Source organism: Salminus brasiliensis, chromosome 3 (genome assembly GCF_030463535.1).
Source record: "Salminus brasiliensis chromosome 3, fSalBra1.hap2, whole genome shotgun sequence".
NCBI classification, from domain to species: Eukaryota; Metazoa; Chordata; class Actinopteri; order Characiformes; family Bryconidae; genus Salminus; species Salminus brasiliensis.
This window is the reverse complement of record NC_132880.1, coordinates 25,389,451-25,414,564: the sequence shown is the minus strand read 5'-3', so window position 1 is coordinate 25,414,564 and position 25,114 is coordinate 25,389,451. Positions and strand designations below refer to the sequence as shown.

The following is a 25,114-nucleotide window of genomic DNA, read 5'->3' as shown; positions in this document are numbered from 1 at the left end:
CCTTTTTTAAATTAAATACATACTAAAATAAATAAGACAATACGACAAGACAATTACACAGAGACACAGACTATGGGTACATTTCAATTGCACCTCAAGTTCCCTTAAAAGTGCAATGCGCTGGGAGTAATGCTACCCAAGGGTGACTTCCTTCATCCAGTATGAATCAGTGCAGTGTGTTTAATTCTTACTCCCTCAGCAATGGTAGTCTTGTTCCAGTCCACCTCACATTAATAGAATACCATCTGGTTGTAGCTAACAGTTTTAGTTAATAAGAAGGCCATTTTTGCAATGTGCAGAGTCTACTTTTCAGAAGATAGCTTACATATGATAGCCAACTATTAGCTTCAGATTAGGGCTGGGCGATATGGTAAAACTACTATATCACGATATATATATTTTTTCACAATAGGATTACATGTAATCATATACTAAACACATCAGTAGCAACAGAGTTATGTAAACTACTATTCCAATACTCTTCCAGACTAAATACAGTGATTTTTATTTAACATCTGCTGCACTTCATCTTATTAAACCAGTGTAATTACACTGTTAGTAATGAAGCCTGCAGCTCATCAGTGTTTATTAAGCACTAACAGTATCCTCCATATGCTTAGAAAAGCATATTCAGATCAGTAGTTAACTGTAGTTAGCCAGACCCAGCCAGCTAGCAGACTAAGTAAACCTGTTTGTTTGTCCAGTAATATTCAGAGACAAGTTTTACATTTTGAGACTGGAGGACAGACTGTTTATTCCTTTATTAGCCATTCTTTTATTACATTCACAAAAAACATAACCACGGAAAATGAAAAGATGAACTTTGTATAATAAGACTACAGATGAGCAGACTAGACTAGCGTATGAATGAATGCATATTCCATATTTATCATTTGTCAGGTTTGATAAGTGCAAAACACAACATAGAGCCTCGAAGAAGAGAACAAACAGCAGCCGTGCCGACAAGATGCCCACATTCACGCTCACATTCAACATTCACAGTAAGGCTTTTTTTTATTATTTTTTTATTTTATACATGTGAAAACATCTTTGGTGCATCCCAGGTCATTTACACAGCAGATTATGTCAATTTCAATAGTAAAGGAGTAACAAGTAAAGTAAGTGGTTTCTTTACTACTCAATAGGACATGTGACATGAATCTGCAGGTAAATCATACTCAGTCGGTTAAACCTGATTAATACAATCATTTCGGAAGAAACTCAAATTAAAATGTTAACATGGTTTATCCATAACGTTCACTGCTATTCTTTAAAAACTGTAAAGAACGAGCTGGATTAACTTTAGCTGTGATGTTTCTGTCATTTAAATGATAAGCAATGTGATTATTTTAATCCAGTATGAATCTTTTTGTTTGTTTTTACAGTCTGATATTAATAATTATGTCCAGTGTTGGAGTGATGTGAAGCAGTATGAATCAGCATAGTGTAGCTTTTGCAGTCTGAGAGTAATCATTTGTGTGGTGGCATAATCCAGTATGAATGTGCAGTGCGTGTAGGTCTTACTCCCTCTGCAATGGAAGTCTTGTTCCAGTGCCCCACACTGATAGAATAACAACCCCTGTTGTCAGATATACACGGCCGTACAGCTTGTTACTACTGTTACAGGGTTACCTGTGGTGGCATTCGGCCGTGATTTGAATGGTGGGAATTGGTGGAAATTACACAGGTACCTTCTTTCAAAGCAACTGCCTGCCGATCATATCACGCCTGTGACATTACACTACCTTCTCCCAACTAATCCAACTCCAACAGGGCTTAACAAGCATCTAGAAATGACCCCAGGAAGTCATGGGCTGTAAACCTTCTTGCATGTAATAAGGTACTGTGGGTAGGCCTGTGTGTCATTGAAGATAACAAACAGAGTCGGGGAGTTTATTTTATCCACCACACTGTGATATCGGACAGCTATTCCAGAACCATCCTTCAGCGGCGCAGCTCTCATGTCATGTTTTCCCACGGTGAAGTCTCCGGTCAGCACTTTGGCTACAAAAATGAACTTGTGTCCGTCTGCGTTTGGTGGGGAGTAGGTGTCCGACACAGATAGAGCGGATTCTACAGCGAAGTACACACCCTGTCCGTACACAGTAGCTGTGGGGGGAAAAAAGGTTAGCAGTTATCATAGCTGACTAATGTCGAATTATGCAATAATGTAGCATAATGTCTTTCAGTTCCGAAAAACAAGTCATGTTTGGTGTTTGACATTTGCTTTTTTAGTTGTATCACTGAAGGTATGAGACTAATGTAGCTAACAAGTAGAAGTAGCTTATAGCCCAACTAAATCAACCTTGTGGAGTGATTAACCCTATTCCACAGCTCTCTAGGTGGATGCCTTAATCAAAGCTGTTTAATCAACTTTCCTCTATTAAAAACATAATGCATCACTGATGTCACAGCATTTACTTAATGTGTAAAGAAGGTGATCTAACAAGGTGATCTCATTCTGAACAAGAAAACACATTATTAGGAATATTATCACTCACATTTGTACTGTGTCACTGACTGAACAAAAATAATAAGCTCTTCATGATCCTAACATGCTCACTGTAGAAAAATACTGCGCATCCAACATGAGCCTTGTACATCTTTTATACAGCAATGAACCCATAGTAGCTCACAGAAAGCCCTGATTCTACAAGCTGATCTATTTCACTGTGGGCAGTGTGAACATGCATGTGCCATGACTCCTCTGGAGGCAGTTTTACACCAGATTTGCACTAGACATATATTGGCAGCATCTAAGCTTAAGGTATCTTTTGGATTCTAGCCTTCACACTAGCTACGGGTATTTTCTAAAAAAACGTGAATCTCTTTTGTAAGTCCCTCGTGACCACACATGGGCCTACATGACAAAGTAACTTCATCTCTAATAACTTGCTTATGTGCTTTTTCTGACACTGTGTAACACGCTGTTATCTGAAAACACAGAGCAGAGTTTGAAACCAAGCTAAACACAGTAGCAGCATCATGAAGCCTGAATTTTGCTTTTTAACTGTTTACATTTTTTTTATTTTCAACTGACCACATTTGGGGTAAGTGGGGGGAAGTGTGCAAAATGTGTCTGGTCAGTTATTTACCGTTTTTCCCACAGAAGCTTCTGTTGAAGCCGTGAACACAGATTTCCCTGACACTGGTCTCGCTGGTGCCATGGAACAGAATGTGCTCCACCTGCGGATGAGATGAACTCTGTTCCACACTCGCCTTCTTCAGCCTGTACTGATTATACAGCAGCTTGTTCATCAGCTTCTCCACCTGTACACAAACACAGCGTCAGCCAAGCATCATGAGGAATTTGAAATGAGAATCCAATTATAACCTATAATTACAGGTTTCGCTAACTTAAACATAAAATAACCAATAAAACAACTCAAACAATAAATAAAATAAAACACATTTTACCTTGATGACTTTGATTTTGTTGTGGTATTCATGAATACTGTCATAAAATTCACTGACAACATTCTGAAACTCGTCAGAGGCTTCATCAACTCTGCATGTGTCTGGCACGTCTGAGAGCAGGCTATAATCATCATCTAAAGAGAAGGATAGTTGGATGTATAAGCCATTCACTTCAGCCAGCAAGCACATTTAAAGTCCACCTAATGTCCTTAAAATAGAATTTCCGATGTTTACCCTCTTGGCATACACTAGGGCTACAAAGTTGATTAATTATCAATAATATATATTGATATATATATATTATCAATATATATATATATATTATATATATAATATATAATATATATATATATATATATATATATTATATATATATATAATATATATATATATATATATATATATATATATATATATATATATATATATAATATGCATAATATACATAAACATTTGAGAAATATATGATTTTTATGATGTATCAGAATTTGATATATTTACATCTATACGCTTTAAAACATCTTAGAACTTGGACAGCCACCCAAATTTTAGGTGAGGAAAAGTACAATAAACAATAAGCAACTTTTAACATTTACATTTATGGCATTTAGCAGACATTTGTTTTTTGGATATGCCTTGCATGCAATAACTGCATCAAGCTAGCAACCCACTGACATTCCCAAACTTTTTTTTGTGATGCTTTTGTTTGGGTGGGGTTCTCCATTCAATTTCCTCTTCAGGTCAAATTCACGTTCAGTTCATCTGGTTGACTTGCAGAGTCTAAACCCTTCCAATTGCCCCCCTGATGAAAGCCTTTGTAGTGTTGGCAGTGTGATTTGCACTGAAGACTCAAACACAGACTGAAGACCCGCCTCTTCCGAGAGTATTATGGTCTCCAAATTGACTTCTTCTGTTTAGTAGTGTCTAAGCTTTGAGTAATCTTGAATGAATTAATTTTTAGTCTATTCAAACTAGCTCTGGATAGGAGTGTCTGCTAAATGCCCTACATGTAAATGTAAATGTAACACTGTCCTGATAAAGCTCCTATCGCTCAGATTGGAAGCATTTCTCAGTTAATTGTCTTCTGTAGATTTCTGAATCCATTCTGCTTCAAACGTCATAAGTATCAATAAATATTTATGTGCCTGTTCCAGCAGTAGCCACACAAGCCCAAACCATGACACTACCTCCACCGTGCTTGACTGATGAGATGGTATGTTTTTTTTATTTACTCTTTTGCCTTTTTTTTATAATTTTGGTCAAAGTTAATCTTGGTCTCATTAGTTAATCTTATTACTGATGAAATATTTATATGAGGAAAGCGCTGGGTCCCACCAGCTAACAGACTGTGCTAGCCTGAGCCAACCAACATCAGTTAAGAGTGAAAAGAGGAGAAAGCTCCATCTACCCACCCAAAGAGTGTTTTCTCTGACTCCAGCTGCTGATGGCTGAAGCTGTATGGCTCAGGATTCGAAATTGGGACTACCGGGCCATCTTTAGGGCCACATTAGAGCCACTCTGAGCCCTTATGAAACTTCATTCATGTAATATTGTAAGGGGTGGCTCTAGGGCAAGGCCTCCTCCTGCCACCAGGGGGAGGGCCCGAGTCACCCCAGCCAGTAATCGAGCCCAATTCCCTACACCTGGGCAGTAGGCTATATAGGCACACAGATCCAGTTGCCTCACTGCTGGATCTTTTGATTCTGGTGGTGTGTGTGCCTGTGTGCCTGTGTAGTTCTCGAGTGGAAGGCTGAGTGTGTGTCACTCCCCTTCATGTGTCTCTCCCGGGTCTGTCTCCCTGTGTCTGTGCAGTGTGTGTGTGTGCGTGTAGCACTCATACACTCGTGTACCAGAGGAAGGCAGGAGTGTCTGTCTTCCCTGGTGTGTGTGTCTCTCCCCTGGCGTCCTTTGTTTGTTTATTAAACCCACCTCTTTTTAAGTTTCATTTGTTGGCCGCTTTCATAACTGCCGCTTTGGTGAAGCGGCGGCCTGGGTTCGAGTCCCGAGTGACTTCATTTATCATTTCCGTTTTACCTGCTCTAAGATTGAAAAACTCTGCATTTGGGCCTGTTGGTCACGTGATCGTGGTAGCTCACTCAGTAACACGGCGGCCTGGGTTCAAACCCCGCTGTAAGTGAGCACTACATTACAAATATACCATTACATTTGCACATGCTACATTTTGACTAAAGCTGCCCAAACGTTTGCATAAAGCTAGTCCATTATGATTGTTTATTTAATTCTTACCTTTCAAATCAGTGTCCCCTGAGCTGATCATCTTCCTTGCAATAGACACACTCCTCCCAGATGACACGCAGTACTCCTGCATCTTCTCCAGATCGATGGTGTAGGGCTGACTGTTGAACACAATGTCTATTTTCGGACGTTTCTGCCTCCAGGCGTTCTCGATGAACACAGTGGCATTTGGAGGATATGGAACTGCTCCTGAACTGCCCTCGTCAATGCGTACCCACTGTACGGTCTTCCGGATCTCTGCGTCAGTGGTTGTGTTGGCTGCTCTCTTCAGGACCTCCCTCAGGTCAGGCAGAGCTTCAGAGACATAGTCTTTAAAGCCTGAGACCATGGCTGTGGTGCCCTGGATTTGGATCTCCACTGCATGCTTTCTCTTAACAAGCTCTATACACCTCTTATGGTACGCTGACAGCTTCCTAAGGCTTTTATGTTCCACTTTTTCCTCACACTGCCTCAGCCCCACCTTTTTACTTAAAGCTATGTCCACCCTGATGAGGTCATGGGTGTAGCTGGCAAACACCTTGATCTCCGCAATGTTGGCCGATTTGACGGCCTCCTGCAGGGAAACATCCACAGCCTTCTCCAGCATTTGGCTCTCATGAACCATCATGGTTTCACCTTTGGACAGCTCCAGAACCTTCTGCAGCTCCTCATCGGTCAGTTCGTTTGGTCTTTGACTGGTCTCCATGGACAGCTGAATTGCCAATGAAAGCTCTGCGTCCTCCTCCAGGCTGCAGGGGTCGAGAGGCGAAAGTTTGTTCTGTTCTGCAGTTCCGGACGAATCCTCAGTCTGCATTTGCGAGCCATCTTCAGCCTGGTCTGCTAAAGGATCTGTGTATAAATCCTCCTCCTCTTCCATACTGGTCACTCTTAAACTGGAGGGCTCAGAAGAGTGGTCGAACACAGACAAAATCCTCTTGGCTTCTTCTATACGAGCTGAGGACGAGCATATCAATATTACCCTTGTTAGTCTTTAAAAACACAGTAAAACCTCCAGGCAGTTTTAGTTTTATGAACTTTACATGGAGCTAATTGTCATTTGCTTCGCCTAAGCTATAGCCTTCTGCAATCGGGGGACCTTCAGTATGCAATAGCCTAGCTAAAGCAATTTACACTGCACTCTAAGCAAAAAGGACCTATAAATAACTATATAGAAAATGGTGTCCTTGTATTTGAAGAATTATTTTACCAGACAACAAACTATTTACACATTCCAATAGTTCTTTAAGTTATTATGGTTCTATATAGAACCATTGCCTTTACTAAACAACCCTTAAAGATCAGAGAAGACAACAAGCCACATTATTATAGGGAATAGCAACAACACATGAAAAAGGTCACAATCTTTGCTTTAGCTGTGTTTGCCAAGCCCAATGAATGCTAAGTGTGAGCTAGAGGAGTGTAAAGCCCCCCCAGCATTGAGCATTGAGGTAATATTGATTGCCTTTACTAAACAACCCTTAAAGATCAGAGAAGACAACAAGCCATATTATTATAGGGAATAGCAACAACACATGAAAAAGGCCATAATCTTTGCTTTAGCGGTGTTTGCCATGCCCAATGAATGCTAGGTGTGAGCTAGAGGAGTGTAAAGCCCCCCCAGCATTGAACTGTGGAGCAGTGGAACTGTGCTCTCCGGAATAAGTGTGCTCTGTCCAATACTTTTAGGATGAGTTGGGGATGAGTTAGGTTATCAGAAGCAATCAGAAATGGTATCTCGTGGGCTCCTCCTACAGTTGGAAAGTGTAATTCTTGCTTTGAGGCACCACTAAAAGACACTTTTCACAGCATTTGTCGAAAAATTGAGAGACACAGAAGTGACGCTGAAATTAAATGTGGACGCATTTGGACTGAGGCAGTAGTGTAAGTAATATTACCAGATTTTACACAAATGGGTTGTGCAGTGTTGCACGATTCTTGCAAGCGTTACCCTGCTCGCTTTGTGAAAGTTGAAGCTGTTATTTTAAAAAATGCCACATGCTGCTTAAAAATGGCTACATGAACGTTTCAGCTTGTTTTACCTGGCACAGGAACTAGCTGTGTAACATTTTCATCAGAATATCAAACTGGGAAAACCGATAAATAAGCCACCTGTACTGTATGTGTCAGAATTACAGCTGCTGGTTTTCAGTTCAGTCGCCATCAAAGGCTGACCAGAGGAGTCCCTCGAAAAGTTCTGACAGGACATCATTTTCCAGGCAAGCTCGAAGATGTCCTTTAAAGAGAACAGATGAATATGTATATGACAGTATAGGAGATGCAGAGATTGTTATATTTGATATTTGTTTCATAGTACATTCACATTAGATTTATAGCAGAATAATTAATACTAGATACTAAATAATTCATAGTGGATACTGATACTGGATATCTTTACAGACATACCTTACACTGATGTCTTTATTGGCACTAAGCAATGCTCATAATGTGAAATATATATATGAAAGGTTTTAGTGAGCAGGATCACCAGTTTACCTGATCCTCCAGAGGTTCCCAGTGCACCTTCTCTAGGCTGATGTAGACCTGAAACTTGGCGGTCATTTCTCCCAGGATGCTGCTGCCCTCATCCTGCACAAGGAAGCGGGCGATGCCTGGCTGGGTCACAGTGATGATCTTGGTGTGTGTGGAGTCAACCACGCTGCCCAACACCTCCGCTGCTATCTGACACTCGCCAGCATTCCCTTGAATCTACCAATCAAATTCAGATTCTGAGCTGAATGATAAGTAAATATTTGACTTTACAACAATTTAATAACAATTCTTTATAGAACTGTTCAGTGCACGGTTTCACCAAAATATAAATATGAACACTAAATGTAGTGTATGTAAATGTGGAGCTACAGTCTCTCATTAGGGTTGAATATTAATAACACTCTAAATGTAGGTATTGTGATATAAACTAAGGTGGAGCTACAGTCTCTCATTAGGGTGAATATTAATAACACTCTAAATGTAGGTATTGTGATATACACTGAGGTGGAGCTACAGTCTCTCATTAGGGTTGAATATTAATAACACTCTAAATGTAGGTATTGTGATATAAACTAAGGTGGAGCTAAAGTCTCTCATTAGGGTGAATATTAATAACACTCTAAATGTAGGTATTGTGATATAAACTGAGGTGGAGCTACAGTCTCTCATTAGGGTTGAATATTAATAACACTCTAAATGTAGGTATTGTGATATACACTGAGGTGGAGTTACAGTCTCTCATTAGGGTTGAATATTAATAATACTCTAAATGTAGGTATTGTGATATAAACTGAGGTGGAGCTACGGTCTCTCATTAGGGGTGAATATTAATAACATTCTAAATATAGGTATTGTGATATAAACTGAGGTGGAGTTACAGTCTCTCATTAGGGTGAATATTAATAACACTCTAAATGTAGGTATTGTGATATACAATGAGGTGGAGTTACAGTCTCTCATTAGGGTTGAATATTAATAACACTCTAAATGTAGGTATTGTGATATAAACTGAGGTGGAGATACAGTCTCTCATTAGGGTGAATATTAATAACACTCTAAATGTAGGTATTGTGATATACACTGAGGTGGAGCTACAGTCTCTCATTAGGGTGGATATTAATAATACTCTAAATGTAGGTATTGTGATATACACTGAGGTGGAGCTACAGTCTCTCATTAGGGTGGAATAGTAATAAATTAATAGGGATAAGTGGGTCTTTTACTGGCGTTCTGTCCAACCTTGCACTTACGATTAATCCATCTCCTGTCTCCAGAGGTAATATTGTAGTGAGCTGGTTCATGTCGAACAGCAACTGCTGATGGTGCAGCTGGATGTAGCATAGCATGGCTGGCTCCATGCCCAGGATTCTCTCCTTAAGAAGGGGTGTGCTGAGAAACTGGATTATACGCCCTTTCATGTCCTCCTCCAGACCATTTAGGGTCACAATGGCGACTGTCCTTTCTGTTAGTTCAGCACAGCACATGTCCAGTGACTGACTGAAGTCTGAAAACTCCTGAGAATACAGCATGCTTTCATATTCAGGCTTGGCGGGGAAATCAGCTTCGACAACCAAACTCTTTATCTTCTCGCAGGCTTGGGTGACCGTGTTCATGGTTGTTGAAGTTACAATTAACTCAGAGTCTAACAGCATGTAAACAGACGGCAATCCCTGCTCTTTCAACAGAGACAGAATTTTATCCTTAACACTTTTCCTTTCGAGGAGCCGTGCTTTCAGAGCACCTACAGGAATATGGACCTGCGAAAAGCCGCTGAGAAATTCCAGCATTTTGCTTTTGAGTTTTTCAGCTTCAAGGTGGCCCGGCCCTTTGATGTGCACGCCATCCTGCTTGAGTGCGAATTCAAAGGTAGGATGAGCCTTTTTAAGATCATCTAGGAAGCCACTTAAACCAATTAGCTCCAGTTTGGTGGGGTCAGGCACTGATACGCTGCAGACTAACGGTTCTGGCTCTGATGGCACCACCTCCATAGCATCTTTCTCATTGTCTGTCACTGCTGAAACAGGAGACGATGCTGTTGGAGTCATGGGACTAGTAGGCTGGTGGATTCGTGGAGAGAAATCTGCCTGATCATAACTTGTTTTGGGGGGTTGTGTTGATGTGCTGCTCAGTGGGCTATTTAAAGTCTGGTTCTGATCGGCCGACAGCTGACTTGTCCCATTCTGCAAACTCACAGATGCCTCGTTTCCCTTCGGTTCCAAAAATGAAAAGTAGGGCTTTATTAACAAGTCTGTTTCCTCCAGCCTGTGGGACTTCTGTATCACACGATCCACAGCTTTTGAATAAAAAAAAACAAAACAAAAACAAACAGAAATTAAAAAACAACATTTCTCCATTTCTTCTTCTGCATTAGAACATTTGATTTGGGCTATAACCACAATTACCAATTCAATTCTATTCTATAACTATTCTATAACTATTAACAATCATTCATAAACAATCAGATGTTATGTATGTTGCAATTTGTTATTGTTATTATTTGTTGTTACCAATTAATTTATATTTTGATTTCATATAAAATAAAAGCCTAGGCTCCATGGAGCCTAGGTTAGAGCCTAGGCTCCATGCTCAAAGTCTAGCATCTAGGGTTACGGTTTAGGGTTAGAGCCTAGGCTCCATGCTCAAAGTCTAGCATCTAGGGTTACGGTTTAGGGTTAGAGCCTAAGCTCCATGCTCAAAGTCTAGCATCTAGGGTTACGGTTTAGGGTTAGAGCCTAGGCTCCATGCTCAAAGTCTAGCATCTAGGGTTACAGTTTAGGGTTAGGGCCTAGGCATCATGCTCAAAGTCTAGCATCTAGGGTTACAGTTTAGGGTTAATGGCCTAGGCTCCATGCTCAAAGTCTGGCATCTAGGGTTACAGTTTAGGGTTAGGGCCTAGGCTCCATGCTCAAAGTCTAGCATCTAGGGTTACAGTTTAAGGTTAGAGCCTAGGCTCCATGCTCAAAGTCTAGCATCTAGGGTTACAGTTTAAGGTTAGAGCCTAGGCTCCATGCTCTAAGTCTAGCATCTAGGGTTACAGTTTAAGGTTAGAGCCTAGGCTCCATGCTCTAAGTCTAGCATCTAGGGTTACAGTTTAAGGTTAGAGCCTAGGCTCCATGCTCAAAGTCTAGCATCTAGGGTTACGGTTTAGGGTTAGAGCCTAGGCTCCATGCTCAAAGTCTAGCATCTAGGGTTACAGTTTAGGGTTAGGGCCTAGGCTTCATGCTCAAAGTCTAGCATCTAGGGTTACAGTTTAGGGTTATTGGCCTAGGCTCCATGCTCAAAGTCTAGCATCTAGGGTTACAGTTTAAGGTTAGAGCCTAGGCTCCATGCTCAAAGTCTAGCATCTAGGGTTACAGTTTAAGCTTAGAGCCTAGGCTCCATGCTCAAAGTCTAGCATCTAGGGTTACAGTTTAAGGTTAGAGCCTAGGCTCCATGCTCAAAGTCTAGCATCTAGGGTTACAGTTTAAGCTTAGAGCCTAGGCTCCATGCTCAAAGTCTAGCATCTAGGGTTACGGTTTAGGGTTAGGGCCTAGGCTCCATGCTCAAAGTCTAGCATCTAGGGTTACGGTTTAGGGTTAGGGCCTAGGCTCCATGCTCAAAGTCTAGCATCTAGGGTTACAGTTTAGGGTTAGGGCCTAGGCTCCATGCTCAAAGTCTAGCATCTAGGGTTACAGTTTAGGGTTAGGGCCTAGGCTCCATGCTCAAAGTCTAGCATCTAGGGTTACGGTTTAGGGTTAGGGCCTAGGCTCCATGCTCTAAGTCTAGCATCTAGGGTTACAGTTTAAGGTTAGAGCCTAGGCTCCATGCTCTAAGTCTAGCATCTAGGGTTACAGCTTAGGGTTAGGGCCTAGGCTCCATGCTCTAAGTCTAGCATCTAGGGTTACAGTTTAGGGTTAGGGCCTAGGCTCCATGCTCAAAGTCTAGCATCTAGGGTTACGGTTTAGGGTTAGGGCCTAGGCTCCATGCTCAAAGTCTAGCATCTAGGGTTACGGTTTAGGGTTAGGGCCTAGGCTCCATGCTCAAAGTCTAGCATCTAGGGTTACAGTTTAGGGTTAGGGCCTAGGCTCCATGCTCAAAGCCTAGCATCTAGGGTTACAGTTTAGGGTTAGGGCCTAGGCTCCATGCTCAAAGTCTAGCATCTAGGGTTACGGTTTAGGGTTAGGGCCTAGGCTCCATGCTCTAAGTCTAGCATCTAGGGTTACAGTTTAAGGTTAGAGCCTAGGCTCCATGCTCTAAGTCTAGCATCTAGGGTTACAGCTTAGGGTTAGGGCCTAGGCTCCATGCTCTAAGTCTAGCATCTAGGGTTACAGTTTAAGGTTAGAGCCTAGGCTCCATGCTCAAAGTCTAGCATCTAGGGTTAAGATGAAGGTTTAGAATCTAGCACTTGATTTAGGGTTAAGGCTCCATGCGCTAGGGTCTACCATCAAGGGCAACAGGATAACCTAATAACCTAAGCTCTCCTAGTGTGTAGTGGCAGTGAGAGACGGTGGTGCAGCCAGTGCATGTATCTCCACATGATGAACTTACACTCTACATCTTTGAAAGTAATCTTGATGACTCCCCCAGCTGTCCTACTGATATTCATGACTGGACCTCCTCCACCACGAATGCTCTCAAAGTACATTGTGAGCATGTCCTCCATTACACTGGGGGGCAGATTCTCCACCAAAACTGAGTCTGTACGCTCCACCTGCTCCAGAGTGAGTTGTGCTCCATCAAGCTTCTTTTTGGAGACTTTCTCACTAATCTTCTGAAAATCTGCCAAAACACATTTCACACAACACCAAAATCCAGCATTAGTTTATTTTTAAACTGCAATAATATTGGACAAACTGTGCAAACAAACAATAATAATAATATTTATTTCTGTAGCACTTTTTACACATCGATGAATAAATACATTTTTACATTTTAAACATGCTTTAATGCTGTAAATATCAACTAACCAAATTACAAATTAGCTAAAACAAAAAATAAAAAATAAACAACAGCTGAAGTCATACATTTTTAGGTTAAAAATATGTCACAAGAGAAGAAATGTATTGTAAATGTATAACAGATGTGACTCCGTACCGACGCCGCTGCTTGATATGTAATAAAGGTGATTTGTATTTTGTTAGTGTGGGAAACTGTTACTCTAAGTAAGAAAACCCATGAATATGAGTATACGTCACCAATTCCTCTCGTCTGTTGTATATATAAAAAAAAGTTTTCTTTACTTTTCTTTACTTTTCAATTCAAACTGAACTAAAGTCTAGTCTGAATAAGCTTGCGCACTAACTATGAAAATTACAGCGCATCCAACAAAAACAAAAGCAATGTCCATCCTTTATACAGCAATAAAAACATGGTAACTCACAGACTGTACACGACAATTTAAAACAGCCACGAAGGCAGAGATCACTAAGAAGTCGGCCACAAGTCCAGACGCTGTCCTATCTGGACGTGGACCTATAACCGATAAACTATTAAGAACTTTGATGGAGTATTTTTTTAACTGGCATAACTTCTCCAGCCTTTACGGTACATGTTTAGTATCACAGGAAACTCATAGACCAATCACATGCATTGTAAATATCAAAAGTGTCATTATTTAGCAGGTCAGATCTGGGCATTATTGAAGACGATGATGAGTGCTGGGTGAAAGCGTTCAGAGAAGAAAGTGAACCACAGGGAAAGTGAATCACAGGGCAGCTCGAAAAAGAGAAGAGTGGAGGGAGTGAAAGCCAAGCTTTTAATCAGGATTTGACTCGTATGTTCAGTCTGTGATTCATTGAAGCACACTATGAGACTATGGGGGTTATTAAGAACTTAAATATACTGAATTCTAATTGAACCTATCATTTGATTTGACATTTCATTGTGGACTAAATCAAATGTTGGAAGCCACTTAACGGAAGCAGGCTATGGCACTGAATCGTTATGCAAGTTAGACATCATGATGTTCTGGACTTGAAGAACATTTCTCTTTCTGGACTGAATTTTAATACCCCTGCACTAGGGGACCTGTGGGAAGAAGTCAATTAAATTACACAGAAGGTGGAACAGGTAGGGTGTGGAATCACAGTAGGCTGTAGTGATAGCTGTAATGGTACTACCAGGGGGTCAAGTTCCTTTTTATATTTGTCCATTTTTTTTAATTGTTAAAATTTACAAAAAAGACAATTTATAGAATAAAACATCATATTTAAGTCCAGTTTGTTGGTCTGACAAAACTGGCACAGCTAGCCAGTCTTTTTGTAATTCATACATAGTGGATAAACAGATACAAACACAAAGGTTCCCGTCATTCTGGTGTTTTAATATTTGTCGTGACGATGCGGTTGAGCAAAACACAATTACCAATTAAGATGATCTTAACAGTAAGAAACTTTTTGGCAACAGTAAACAGTAATGAAGCCTCTGAGTTAGAGTACAAGTCACTCACCCTCAGTCAGGGGTTTGTGGACGTGAAGCAGAACCAGCTCCCGTCCAGCTGAGGGGTACAGAGTGTACTCGTCGATTCCGGTCAGGTTCTCCACATACAACTCCACCATCTCCAGGCTGGTGCTGGGAGAGAGCCCCCGCAGCACAAACTTCCCACAATCCTTTGGGGGTTTCTTCCGCACGATTAGTTTGCCACCGCTCAGTGAATGGGAGTCTTTGGACACAACTCTGGCAGCGACTAGTCGGAGGAAACAGACACAGTTTACTGACATGACCAATACGAATGCTAACAGTGGAGGTCAGATGTATGCAAAGAATATATAATAATATTACATTTAATCGACTTTTTACATAACAAACACGGTAACAACAACGACAACAACTATTCAACTCAGTTCAAATGTATTTATAAAGGCACAAAGCAGCTACACGGAGATCCGGCTCCGAGCCTCTTTTGAGCAAGCTAGTGGCGACAGTGGCAAGAAAAAACTCCCTCTGATGGAGAGGAAGAAACTTTGAGAGGAGCCAAGACTCAAAAGGGGAACCAGTCCTCCTCTGGTCGACACCGGACAGCACAATAAAAAGCACGACAGCAAAAAACAAACAAAAAAACAATAAAACCAAACTGATTCAAGAGAAAAATGGCAAATGTGCTGCCAAGCCAGAAAAAAAGAAATTAATTAAATAACATTAAAATTTAAAACACCATTTATTTATATAGCGTATTCAAAAAGAAGTGTTGTTGTTAGGTGTCAGAGTCAGACACATGTTTCGATGTGTGCAATATCTAAAGCTGATATGTGCAGATGTGTTTATTTTTAGTTTATGTGTTTACTGCACTAATTTATCTGTATTTTATTCATTTGATCACATTTGAAATCCTTGACTACTATACTTCTCTGTAAAGCTGATCCAGATGGGTTTCCTCCCTTCCACAGACATACACACTAAAACTATATCAGATATGGGCATTGACCAACAATTCCCATACAGTTCAGTGCAGCTCTATTGCTGTGTGTACTGTGGGCCTGCCCCCACATTTTTGCTGTTTTTGTCATTTTCCAAGATAGAAACTGTGTAACTATGTAATTCCTACATGATTAATTCATGTGTAACGATGTCTAAAGAAGATATTTTTAAGAAAAAACACTGATGATCAGTGATGAACATTGAGTGTGTTTAACCCTGTGCTGTATCATTTTCTATAATGTTTATAGGTGTAGTTTTTAGATCCCTGTTTTGCATGAGGGCACTGCTTTGTGATATTTTGTTGTGAAGGAAAACAGCAATGTAAAATCAAGGTACTTTTAACACATTAAAAATCTGAATCTCAATGTCAGAATCAAAACTCGCATCACTTTTGAAAACATATAGATCAGTAAACCAAATGATGGTAATTAAATATATACTTTATACTAACTATATACAATATTTTACTTTATTAATTACAGCCTTGTTACTTTTATTAACCCTTTAACACTCCAAGGCTTATGACAAAGTAAGGTGTGTTACTCAGTAACTACAGGGACTTCTGTACAAACTGGTGGGGCTACACTTTGGTAACAGATAACACTTTCGGCTTGCCGGCGGTGCATATGTTGTTAAATTTGTAAATTCCCATTGCTGACATTTAAAAATGACCTAATTACCACTATTAATGCTACCTTTTTCCCTTTAATAATGCTTGTTGTTTTTACTTTATTAATAATACTACCTTAATGTAATTAATATAAAATAGCTTTATTAATTCTTCCTTTTTGACTTTATTAACACAAACATTAATCCTTTATCTGTGTTAACATATTCATGTTATTAATGCTACCTTATGAACATCACTGGGTTTGTTATTATGCACATGACACTAGACTGTACATATTATTTAATGTATTTAACTGCAGTATTTACTATACATGTCTTAATACCTTACTTGTAAGTGCAATATTTATTTTAATTCATTTTGAATTTTTGTTTTTTATTCACACAGTGCTGTGTTTAAACTTCTTAACATCCATTTGAATGTGATCTAATGCTGTGTTAATGTGATATATCAGGAAAATACTGTGAACACTGCCCAGCACTTGGTCCTCTTACCCTCAGCTTCTTCAAACACCAGCAGGGCTCTGTCCCCATCTCTGTCCAGGGAAATTAGGCTTCCTCCTCCTGACCGCTTATTTTCGAAGTAGAGCAACAGCAGATCGTCCTCCACATCGTCTGGGATTTCCAGCACCTCCACACTTCTGTCCTCCAGGTTCTCATCACCCATCCTGATCAGCAGGAAAGACAGCATTCACAGAGGCAGCGTGGAAACTGAGCTGCTGCGCTTCCTGAAGCAGAGTCAGTGCTTCTGCTGACTATCCAAAGTCCACCACAGATCTCCACATTACCACAACACACTTTAAGTGTCATTATATGCAAAAGAAAGTGTCAAGACTGATTATTCTCCTTTATGAACAGTGAAGTGCTAAATGCTGTTAAACACTCGTAAATGGTCGTTGAAGAGGAGACGACTGTTCGCCATTTTCAAAAGCTATTCTTGCTCAGACTTTAAAATAAACACATGAGCACCGTATCTGAATAAAGGCTCACCTCGCTGCTCACCTCGCCCTCGTTTAGATCCTATTCGTAGTTTTTATTTACTTCCCATGAACAGAAACTGAAACCATCAGCGACCATCAATGACAACGTAGTCTAAATCGCTGTCTCCATCTGCACACATACGACGCACGATCCGTTTAACATGATCTAACTGTTAAAACGCACAACGTCTGTGTTTACAGTGTCAAAAAACAAGTTTCAATGAATAAAACCCATATTTCCACACCCCTGGACCCACCTGCAGTCTCGTTTGCTTGGGTTTAGACCATGACGCACAATGATACTTCCTGTTTCTGTCTTTCGTTGTTGATTTATTTACGCATTTAACTTTTGTTTATAATAACTTTATGTTGATATATATTTCAACTATTGTTTATTTCAAGCCAGCTTGAACATCAGCTAATAAAAAAGCTCTTCTGTTTGACAAAAAAAAAAAGTCAAAGAAAATAAGACACAAGTGCCACAATTTTATTTATTCAACGTTTTGCAATATTCATTATGTAATCTGCAATTTAACAGCGCTCAAAATTACAATTAAATAATTACATACTTTTACTTAACGTATGTAATAATATATGATTATAAACATATATAGCACAAAAACACTATGGTTCGGCACAAATCAATTAAAATATATATTTGTGTATAAATATATGCATGCTATATATAATATATAAACAATATAATGCAATTTCCTTTAAGTAATTTATTATAAAAGTTGTAATTAAACTTTACGTTACGTTAAAATAAAAGTCCTCCCTAAAACAACAGGTGACCAAATGGACCAATCGCAGGACAGAAAACTGGTCGCCAATCACAGCGCCGGTTTCTTGGTGGAAAGCCGAGGAGTGGTGCGCATGCGTAGTCCTTTCAGCGGCGCTGAGCTATCGCACGTTAGCGGTAAGTTAAAGCATGGCCGTTTATCTTCTTTTATTATAGTAAATAAAGACTGGATATAAACCTATAAACATGCCGTCGAAATGAATTTACTTTACTGGCGAGCAATTTAATTCATTTATTTCACTCGCGTGTTGGTTTAGTGTCTCACACTAAGGTTACTGCTAACGTGCTAGCTAGCTAGCTAGATATCTCAGTGGGTCGTGTTGTGTGGAACGCGCGTGGATTTTAGATCTTATAAAGGGTTTAGTTTGTCGTTTTAAAACATAGGGTTTACTGTGGATTTATTGCTTGTGTTTTTTGTAGATGGATCCACAGAAAGATCTGCAGCCCCCCAAACAGCAGCCGATGATCTACATCTGCGGAGGTAACTCGCGTGTTTCCCTGTTTCTGTGAGCGAGTGTGAGATGTAGGCCTGGGCAGAATGTTTTATCGGTGTTCTTTTAAATCGCCGTAGAAATATTCAGAGCTTGAACATGGATATAAATATAATATGTTTGTACAAAGTTAATAATGTAATGTAAAATGATTTTAGTGCAGTAGCGCCAACTAACCATTAAATAGAGCTCTAGCAGCTGACTCCCTCTGATGGGGACCATAAGCTTGTAGTGCTGCATGACTGATAGATACCAGTCAGCTGAATCTGACTGGGCTGGCTGCTTACTGTGATCAGAGTGGGCATGGATGCACTACATTTAGGCTCCTTTGTCTGTCTGAGTGACTGTAGGAGTTACGCTTTGGTGCAAGAGCATTTCTAAAGCTCTGCCTGGGCTTTGACTCTTCTGTGTTTCTGCCCTTCAAGAGTTTTAGGCACAAACAACAGGGTTGTAAGTAGTACCTGTTATACAGATCTGTTTAAGCATGCCCACCGCTCATTACGCTTTCATGCAGACAGTGTTTATCCGTCTACTTCCAATTCAGAGTCAAATCATGCAAATATAATTCATATTTTTCCAAAGCAAGTATGTAGAAATAAGATGTCCATTTGTTACACTTCTCACACCTGTTCTGCACTGCTTGACTCAATGAAGGCGGTCTGAGACACACTTGGTTTGGGAGAAGGGGGTAGGTCTTCCAAATGAGTAGGCAGCAGAAGCTGCTTGCAACTTTGATATTGTGGCCTATTTTGTATAGAATGGAAGCAGATGGAACCAAGGATGTACAACAGTCATTGGGGATGTACTGAGGTGGCTCCTGAGTCGCTGGTGTCTTGTTAAGGTTTTCTGGGTCATCCTAATTGCTGAAACGCTGCTTCATGAACCAAATGTTCAAAGAGAAATCTAAAATAAATGGGTACTGTGCCGCTGTCCTTTTTCAGTGCAGTTTACGCGCTTGATATTTAGTCTATATATATATATATATCTCATTTGAGTTTTGTCCATTTAAATAATTGCTTTGGTATTTGCATGGACTACAATAAGGTGTTTATCAGTATCGCATTGGCCAGGAAATGTCCCTCATTGCATGTCATGCATGTGCAAAACAGATAATACTTGAGTGTGTTGGGATGGAATTCAAGTGCTGGTGTACCATCTCTTTTTGCTTTGTTTTGCAGAATGTCACACAGAAAATGAGATAAAAGCCAGAGACCCCATCAGATGCAGAGAGTGTGGCTACAGAATCATGTACAAGAAGCGGACAAAGAGATGTATCCTTTCTGGGGGAAATCCTAAAGTTCTTAGTATCTCCTGAGAACTCTGCTGTGTGCAGATGTTATTAGGTTGTATTTCTTTGCTCTGTTTTCACCACTGATGAATAGCAGAGATATTAGCCAGACCAGGGTGGTTTCTGATCAGAGAGTAATCCTTGAGGCACTACATTTAGGCTCCTTTGTCTGTCCCAGTGGCTGTAGGAGTTACGCTTTGGTGCAAAAGCATTCCTTAAGCTCTGCCTGGGCTTTGACTTGTCAGTGTTTTTGCCCTTCAAGAGTTTTAGAGACAACATATGTAGGTCATGTATGACACTAGGATAACCACACTTGCATGTATCCAGTAGATCCAGTAGAAACTGAATTGTGTGAAGCAGTGTTGTCAATGGCAACCGCCTGCTCTGTATGTGGAGCGCCTGCTTTTTTTGAATACTAATATTACTCTGAAGTTCCAAGGCAGGTGCAGTTGAATCCCCACCTTTATATTAACCCATTTTTAAAACTAGTATCTCAGCAGTTATAAAGTAATGGTGCTTATTAAAAATTCTCTGCATAATTAAATAGTTAAGATGTTAAACTCATTGAGTGGTTAGGTGTAAAATGCTTTAAAATCCATTCATGCTGGATGGATACATGAGGCAGATTTGGCCCTGTTTTACCTTCAATATTCCACGTACAACTCCTAAGACTTGTAGGTTCATTTAAGGTTTACTCGCACTATGCGATCTGTATTGTGCCAGAAATGCTTAGAATAAGCATTAGAGTAAATAAAATCTGCAAAATTGAAGTTCTGTGCATGCACAGGCTAAATCATGCAGGCAAAGCAGATCAGGTTGTTTCTTCAACCCAAAAAGCTGCATTGTGATACAAGTGTGATCTGGCCCAGAACATGATGTATGCGCAGACAAGTGGGGAGGGTAGGAGGGGACAATCTTTCTTGGACAGGGTACAAGGCAAGCAGGCCTAGGGAGTACACTCTTTATTTGTAATGCCATAACGATGCCTGGTGGACTATTTTTCTTTATACTGTCTTTCATACATGAATATACTATGCACTTTATTTCAGTCTCTGCCTTTTCCATTCAGGTATTTATGTGCCTGTTCAAACTTCACAGAAACGGGTGGGTTGAAGCCCCACTACTGTTCAAAGTCATGTTTCCTTAACTCCAGCTTCCAGTGGTCGTGTTTGATGCCCGATGAGCTATGTGATGGACTTTCCTTCTGAACCGAGACTGTTATTAGATTTTGTTTTGTTTCCTTCTACTTTTTTCCCCTCCATTTTTAATGGAAAATGTAAATACATGTACACAGGTTGAATTGCCAGAAATAGAAATACAGTTTTCTTTATAAAAATGTGATTCTATTGTGTTGTTCTTTTATAAATGGGGAAACCCCCCCCCCCCCCCCCCCCCCCACATATGAAAACACGCCTACAAAGCAGTCACATCTCACAACTTCAAGCAATGTGAGTAAATTTAGTAGCCTGTTCAGTCCACAGATAGCCCAAGCAGGCTATACCAAAACGTCACGGTTTACCAACAAAAACAGTATGATGTTTTAACCTTGAATTTTAAAAAAACAAAACATTAATCACATCTGCCAGTTTTCAGTTTTAGTAGAGCGGGATCCAGGGGTTCAGAACCAACGGCTGGAGTCGAGCACAGTTGGTCGATTTCCCGGCTTATACAATTACTGCCTAAACCTGGTAATTAAAGGGCGAGTTGAGTCAGATGTGCTTGAGCAGGAAACCACAAAACTGCAAGAATCTGAACCACCAGAGCTAGAGCTTCCATCCCTGCTTTAGGCAGATTCACCATTTGGATGAATCCCAAATGGCTCCTTGTTTTCTAATGGGAAATGCTAAGTGGCTCCCTGTTCTTGTGAACTACACTCTTTAAACAACGGGTTCTTCATTGTTTTTAATAAAGATAGAAAAATGGTTCCACTATTGAGTCAAAGAGCCCTTGTGAGTACTAAATTGTGACTTTTCACAGGAATATGTAAGAGAGAAAATCAAATGAGGTGCAGTCAATGTTTGGTGTCCATGTGCGTCTTTAGTTTACTACAGGAGATGATTGGCTTACATTGTTAACAACGTTAGACTCTCACCAGTGTCATCTTGGTGAACGCATCCAAAATTTGCTTTAAAGCTACACAAAATCGTTTTTTGTTAGGAGACATGAGCTTGGTGACTGGTCTAGTGTTAGCCTAGCCTAGTCTGTAATCAATGAAGCTCATCTGAAGAGTGTTTGCTGGTTTACTCCAGAGTTCACAGATCCATCAGTAAGAGGCAGTAAATTGGCCCCGTGCCATGATACTGCCACTCCCCACTTAATGCTTGGGATAAGATTTTGAAGTCCTAATGCAGTTTACACTTTTCGTTTAACCTAGAAAGTTAAGATATTCTGGATTCATCTGCCTACAAAACACCCTTCCAATAAGTGTCTGGCTAATCCATGTGGTCCTCAGCAAACGTCATCCTGCTGTCCTGCAAACGACAGAATTCTTTTTTCAGTTCTTGCCTGATGGTTTCATGGACTCATAAACATTAGGCTTCATTTACCAATATATTTAATATATATATAAGACATTTCTTGAATTTGTTCTTGAGAAAAACCCTAACAAAAAGTCACACTAGAGTCATGAGAGCGGTTGGTGAATGAGGCCTGTTGACATAAGTCAAGGCAGGAGAGGTCTGTAGGCCCCTTAGGTGAATCCTGAGATTCTTTTTGACTTCCCGTAATACTTTTCACCATGTCTTTGGAATGACTTGAGCCGGACAACCACTCCCTGCGAGAGTAACAGTGGGCTGAATTTTTGCCGTTTGTATATTATCTACCACACAAAGGCTTGATGGACAAAGCCTTCAGAAATTGTTCTTATAATCTTTTCTAGCCTAGTGAGCATTATATATATTTCTGTTGCCAAGGATCTTGGGAATCTCCTGTGTTTGAGAAATGGCCAAGTTTATGTTGTTTTTTTATTTTTTTTGTATTTTAACTAATACAAGAAAACTTAAATGCTATTCTGTCATTTTTTTGGGGTTTGGCTTCTCTCTTTAGGAATTAGATAAATCTGGCAGAGCAAATCTGGTAATTGTATCCAGACATAGAATACCGCTTCACTGCAGTGTTCAGTGTGAGCACTGTAATTTTGCAAGATTGAGAAATGGGATACACTATGTACCTAATATTTTGAGCCTGTGATAATTCTAGCACCATGGTGCTAACTGGTGGGATATAAACTCCCATTACTTTAGATGTTCCTACCTACACTATAAAAAGTTCTGGGTTAAAGACAACCCAGTTTGGGTCATTTCCACACCTCAGTGCTGAGTTACAGTAAAATAGAACACATGTTTATATGATGGTTATATAAATAATAGGTCCCCAGTAATAATTACCCAATTAAGTGGGTGTTTTTTAACTTTGGATTTAATGGGTTTATTTTGACCCTGGTATAGGTCTATCATTACCCCTTTATTAATAAAATGATGTATCTATAACTCTAATAATGTAAAACTGTAAAATGAATTGAACTAATTAAAAATCGAATCTTTCTGAACATTTTAGATTCCTGTAAAAACTTCTTAAGTGTACACTAATGTGTCTTTTCTGAGTTAAAGGAATATTTCAGATTTGAGATGTGTCGATCACTAATCCCAGGTGTAGTCGGCGGGCAGAGACATGTTTGGTATCCGCCATGTGCTTCTGTAGTTACCTACAGGAGATGCTCGGCTAACATTGCTAATCAACATTAGACTGTCACCAATCAAAAGTGACAAAAGTAAGATATCTTTTTTTGTTACAGACACACAACAAAACATTTTACACTCAAAAACTAGCGCTAAGTACCAAACAGGACACAAGCAGTTGGCCCAGTTAGTAAAATTCCTCAGCTGTTCTAGCTAAGCTAATGTTACATTCATGTCTACCTAAAAAATCTTCCACTGTAAACTGACAAATGTCCAACAATGGCCCTGGAGGTATAACAGTGCTAACAAACACAACCTACGGAAAGCTAATGTAGCAAGTTGGCTTTAGGAGGGAAAAGGCCGTGCACGGGGAACGCTCAGGACAAAGCTCTGGGGAAAGAAGCAGGAGGGTCGCAGCATTCACGGCCTGGGTCCGCTCGGACCAGCGGGAGCTCTACGGGGAATAAGCCTACTGTAAAACAGTGCTAACAAACACAACCTACTGGAAGCCAATGTTAGCAAGGTGGAACAAAACTAACACTTAAAACGGACCCACTGGCTGGGTTGTTACTGTCAAACTAGGGCAGTGGTGGCTCAGCGGTTAGAGCGCCGGGTTGTGGGTTCGATACCCGGGCTCGGCAAGCTGCCACTGTTGGGCCCTTGAGAAAGGCCCTTTACCCTCTCTGCTCCCCGGGCGCTGGAGTTGGCTGCCCACTGCTCTGGGTGTGTGTGTGTACTCACTGTGTACTCACTAGTGTGTGTGAGTGTGTGTTCACTACCACAGATGGGTTAAATGCGGAGGACACATGTACAGTGTACACTGTACAGTGACAAATACGTGGGGCTGCCAGAAACTTCCACTGAGAAAATAAGTAATCACAGACTCATCCCAGCATTTGAGGGTCAGAACAATTTACCCAGGTCTTGCTTAATAAAGGAGTAGGATGAACTACTTGAACTGTGGGATTACTGAGGGACTCGGCCTAATGTGGTACACCTAGGCTTTACTGGGCGCCTGTCTTCCTCAAATAAATAAAAGTCAATAAAAATATGGGTTAACACAAGCCGTGATGGCATGTGGTGAAAATCACACAGCTACTGAAATGTCCAAGCACTCCATGTGAAGACCACCAAAGGTCAGCGACATGGCAATTAGGTAAAATGAATGTTATGGCAAAAAAAATGATTCTGAACGAAGCAAGCCGTGTTTATGATATCAGTATTAAACGGGAAATGCTGTCCAATGAAAAACGTATGTCCGAAATGGTGACAGGAGAAGACAAAATGTTTGGGCTTTAAATGGAAGTCAATGTAAGATAGGAGCTTATTCAATGTGAATTAGAGCATTTTTTTTTTTTTTATAGAGCATTTATCCAGAATTATTCGCAGTGTACAGAGACAGCAGCGAAATACTCTCTATATTTTATTCAAATAAGTTATTTTCATTTATTTATTTTTATTACATATTTATCCCGGTCCCTTTAAGTGTTGTTGGGGTTTCCCTGAATGCTTGGTTGCAGTGTGTGTGTGTGTGTGTGAGAGAGAGAGAGAGAGAGAGAGAGAGAGAGAGAGAGAGAGAGGGTTTCCGGCTCTGCGACACTCCGCATTACTGCAGTTCCTCCTACGGCTCCTCCTCCTTTGCGACGTCACAGCCTGCTGAGCCGGCACACGCGCGCGCGCACGCACTCCGCAGAGAGGAGGACGGGAGGCAG

At 40.4% G+C, this 25,114-nt stretch overlaps 2 protein-coding genes across 5 annotated transcripts; one reads left to right on the top strand and one right to left on the bottom strand.

Moving 5' to 3' along the window:
• Positions 1-742: 742 nt before the first annotated feature.
• parp10 (poly(ADP-ribose) polymerase family member 10) lies at positions 743-17,469 on the bottom strand. Of its 4 annotated transcripts, XM_072675680.1 has the most exons (12): positions 17,402-17,444; positions 17,155-17,274; positions 16,660-16,832; positions 14,570-14,806; positions 12,670-12,900; positions 9,393-10,435; positions 8,146-8,358; positions 7,762-7,885; positions 5,665-6,606; positions 3,418-3,551; positions 3,096-3,270; positions 743-2,109 (listed from the first exon to the last, which is right to left on the bottom strand). In XM_072675680.1, exons 3-12 carry the CDS (start codon positions 16,829-16,831, stop codon positions 1,808-1,810), a joined length of 3,573 nt encoding a protein of 1,190 aa, XP_072531781.1. In that variant the 5' UTR covers position 16,832; positions 17,155-17,274; positions 17,402-17,444; the 3' UTR covers positions 743-1,807. The 4 variants fall into 4 exon arrangements, with proteins under 4 accessions (XP_072531781.1, XP_072531783.1, XP_072531780.1 ...); XM_072675682.1 differs by lacking the exon at positions 17,155-17,274 and having other exon boundaries at positions 17,402-17,469; XM_072675679.1 differs by lacking the exon at positions 17,402-17,444 and having other exon boundaries at positions 17,155-17,384.
• A 534-nt stretch (positions 17,470-18,003) lies between these two features.
• On the top strand, positions 18,004-21,061 carry polr2k (RNA polymerase II, I and III subunit K). The gene is made up of 4 exons (XM_072675683.1): positions 18,004-18,063; positions 18,367-18,427; positions 19,616-19,708; positions 20,886-21,061. Exons 2-4 carry the CDS (start codon positions 18,367-18,369, stop codon positions 20,906-20,908), a joined length of 177 nt encoding a protein of 58 aa, XP_072531784.1. The 5' UTR covers positions 18,004-18,063; the 3' UTR covers positions 20,909-21,061.
• Positions 21,062-25,114: the final 4,053 nt, after the last annotated feature.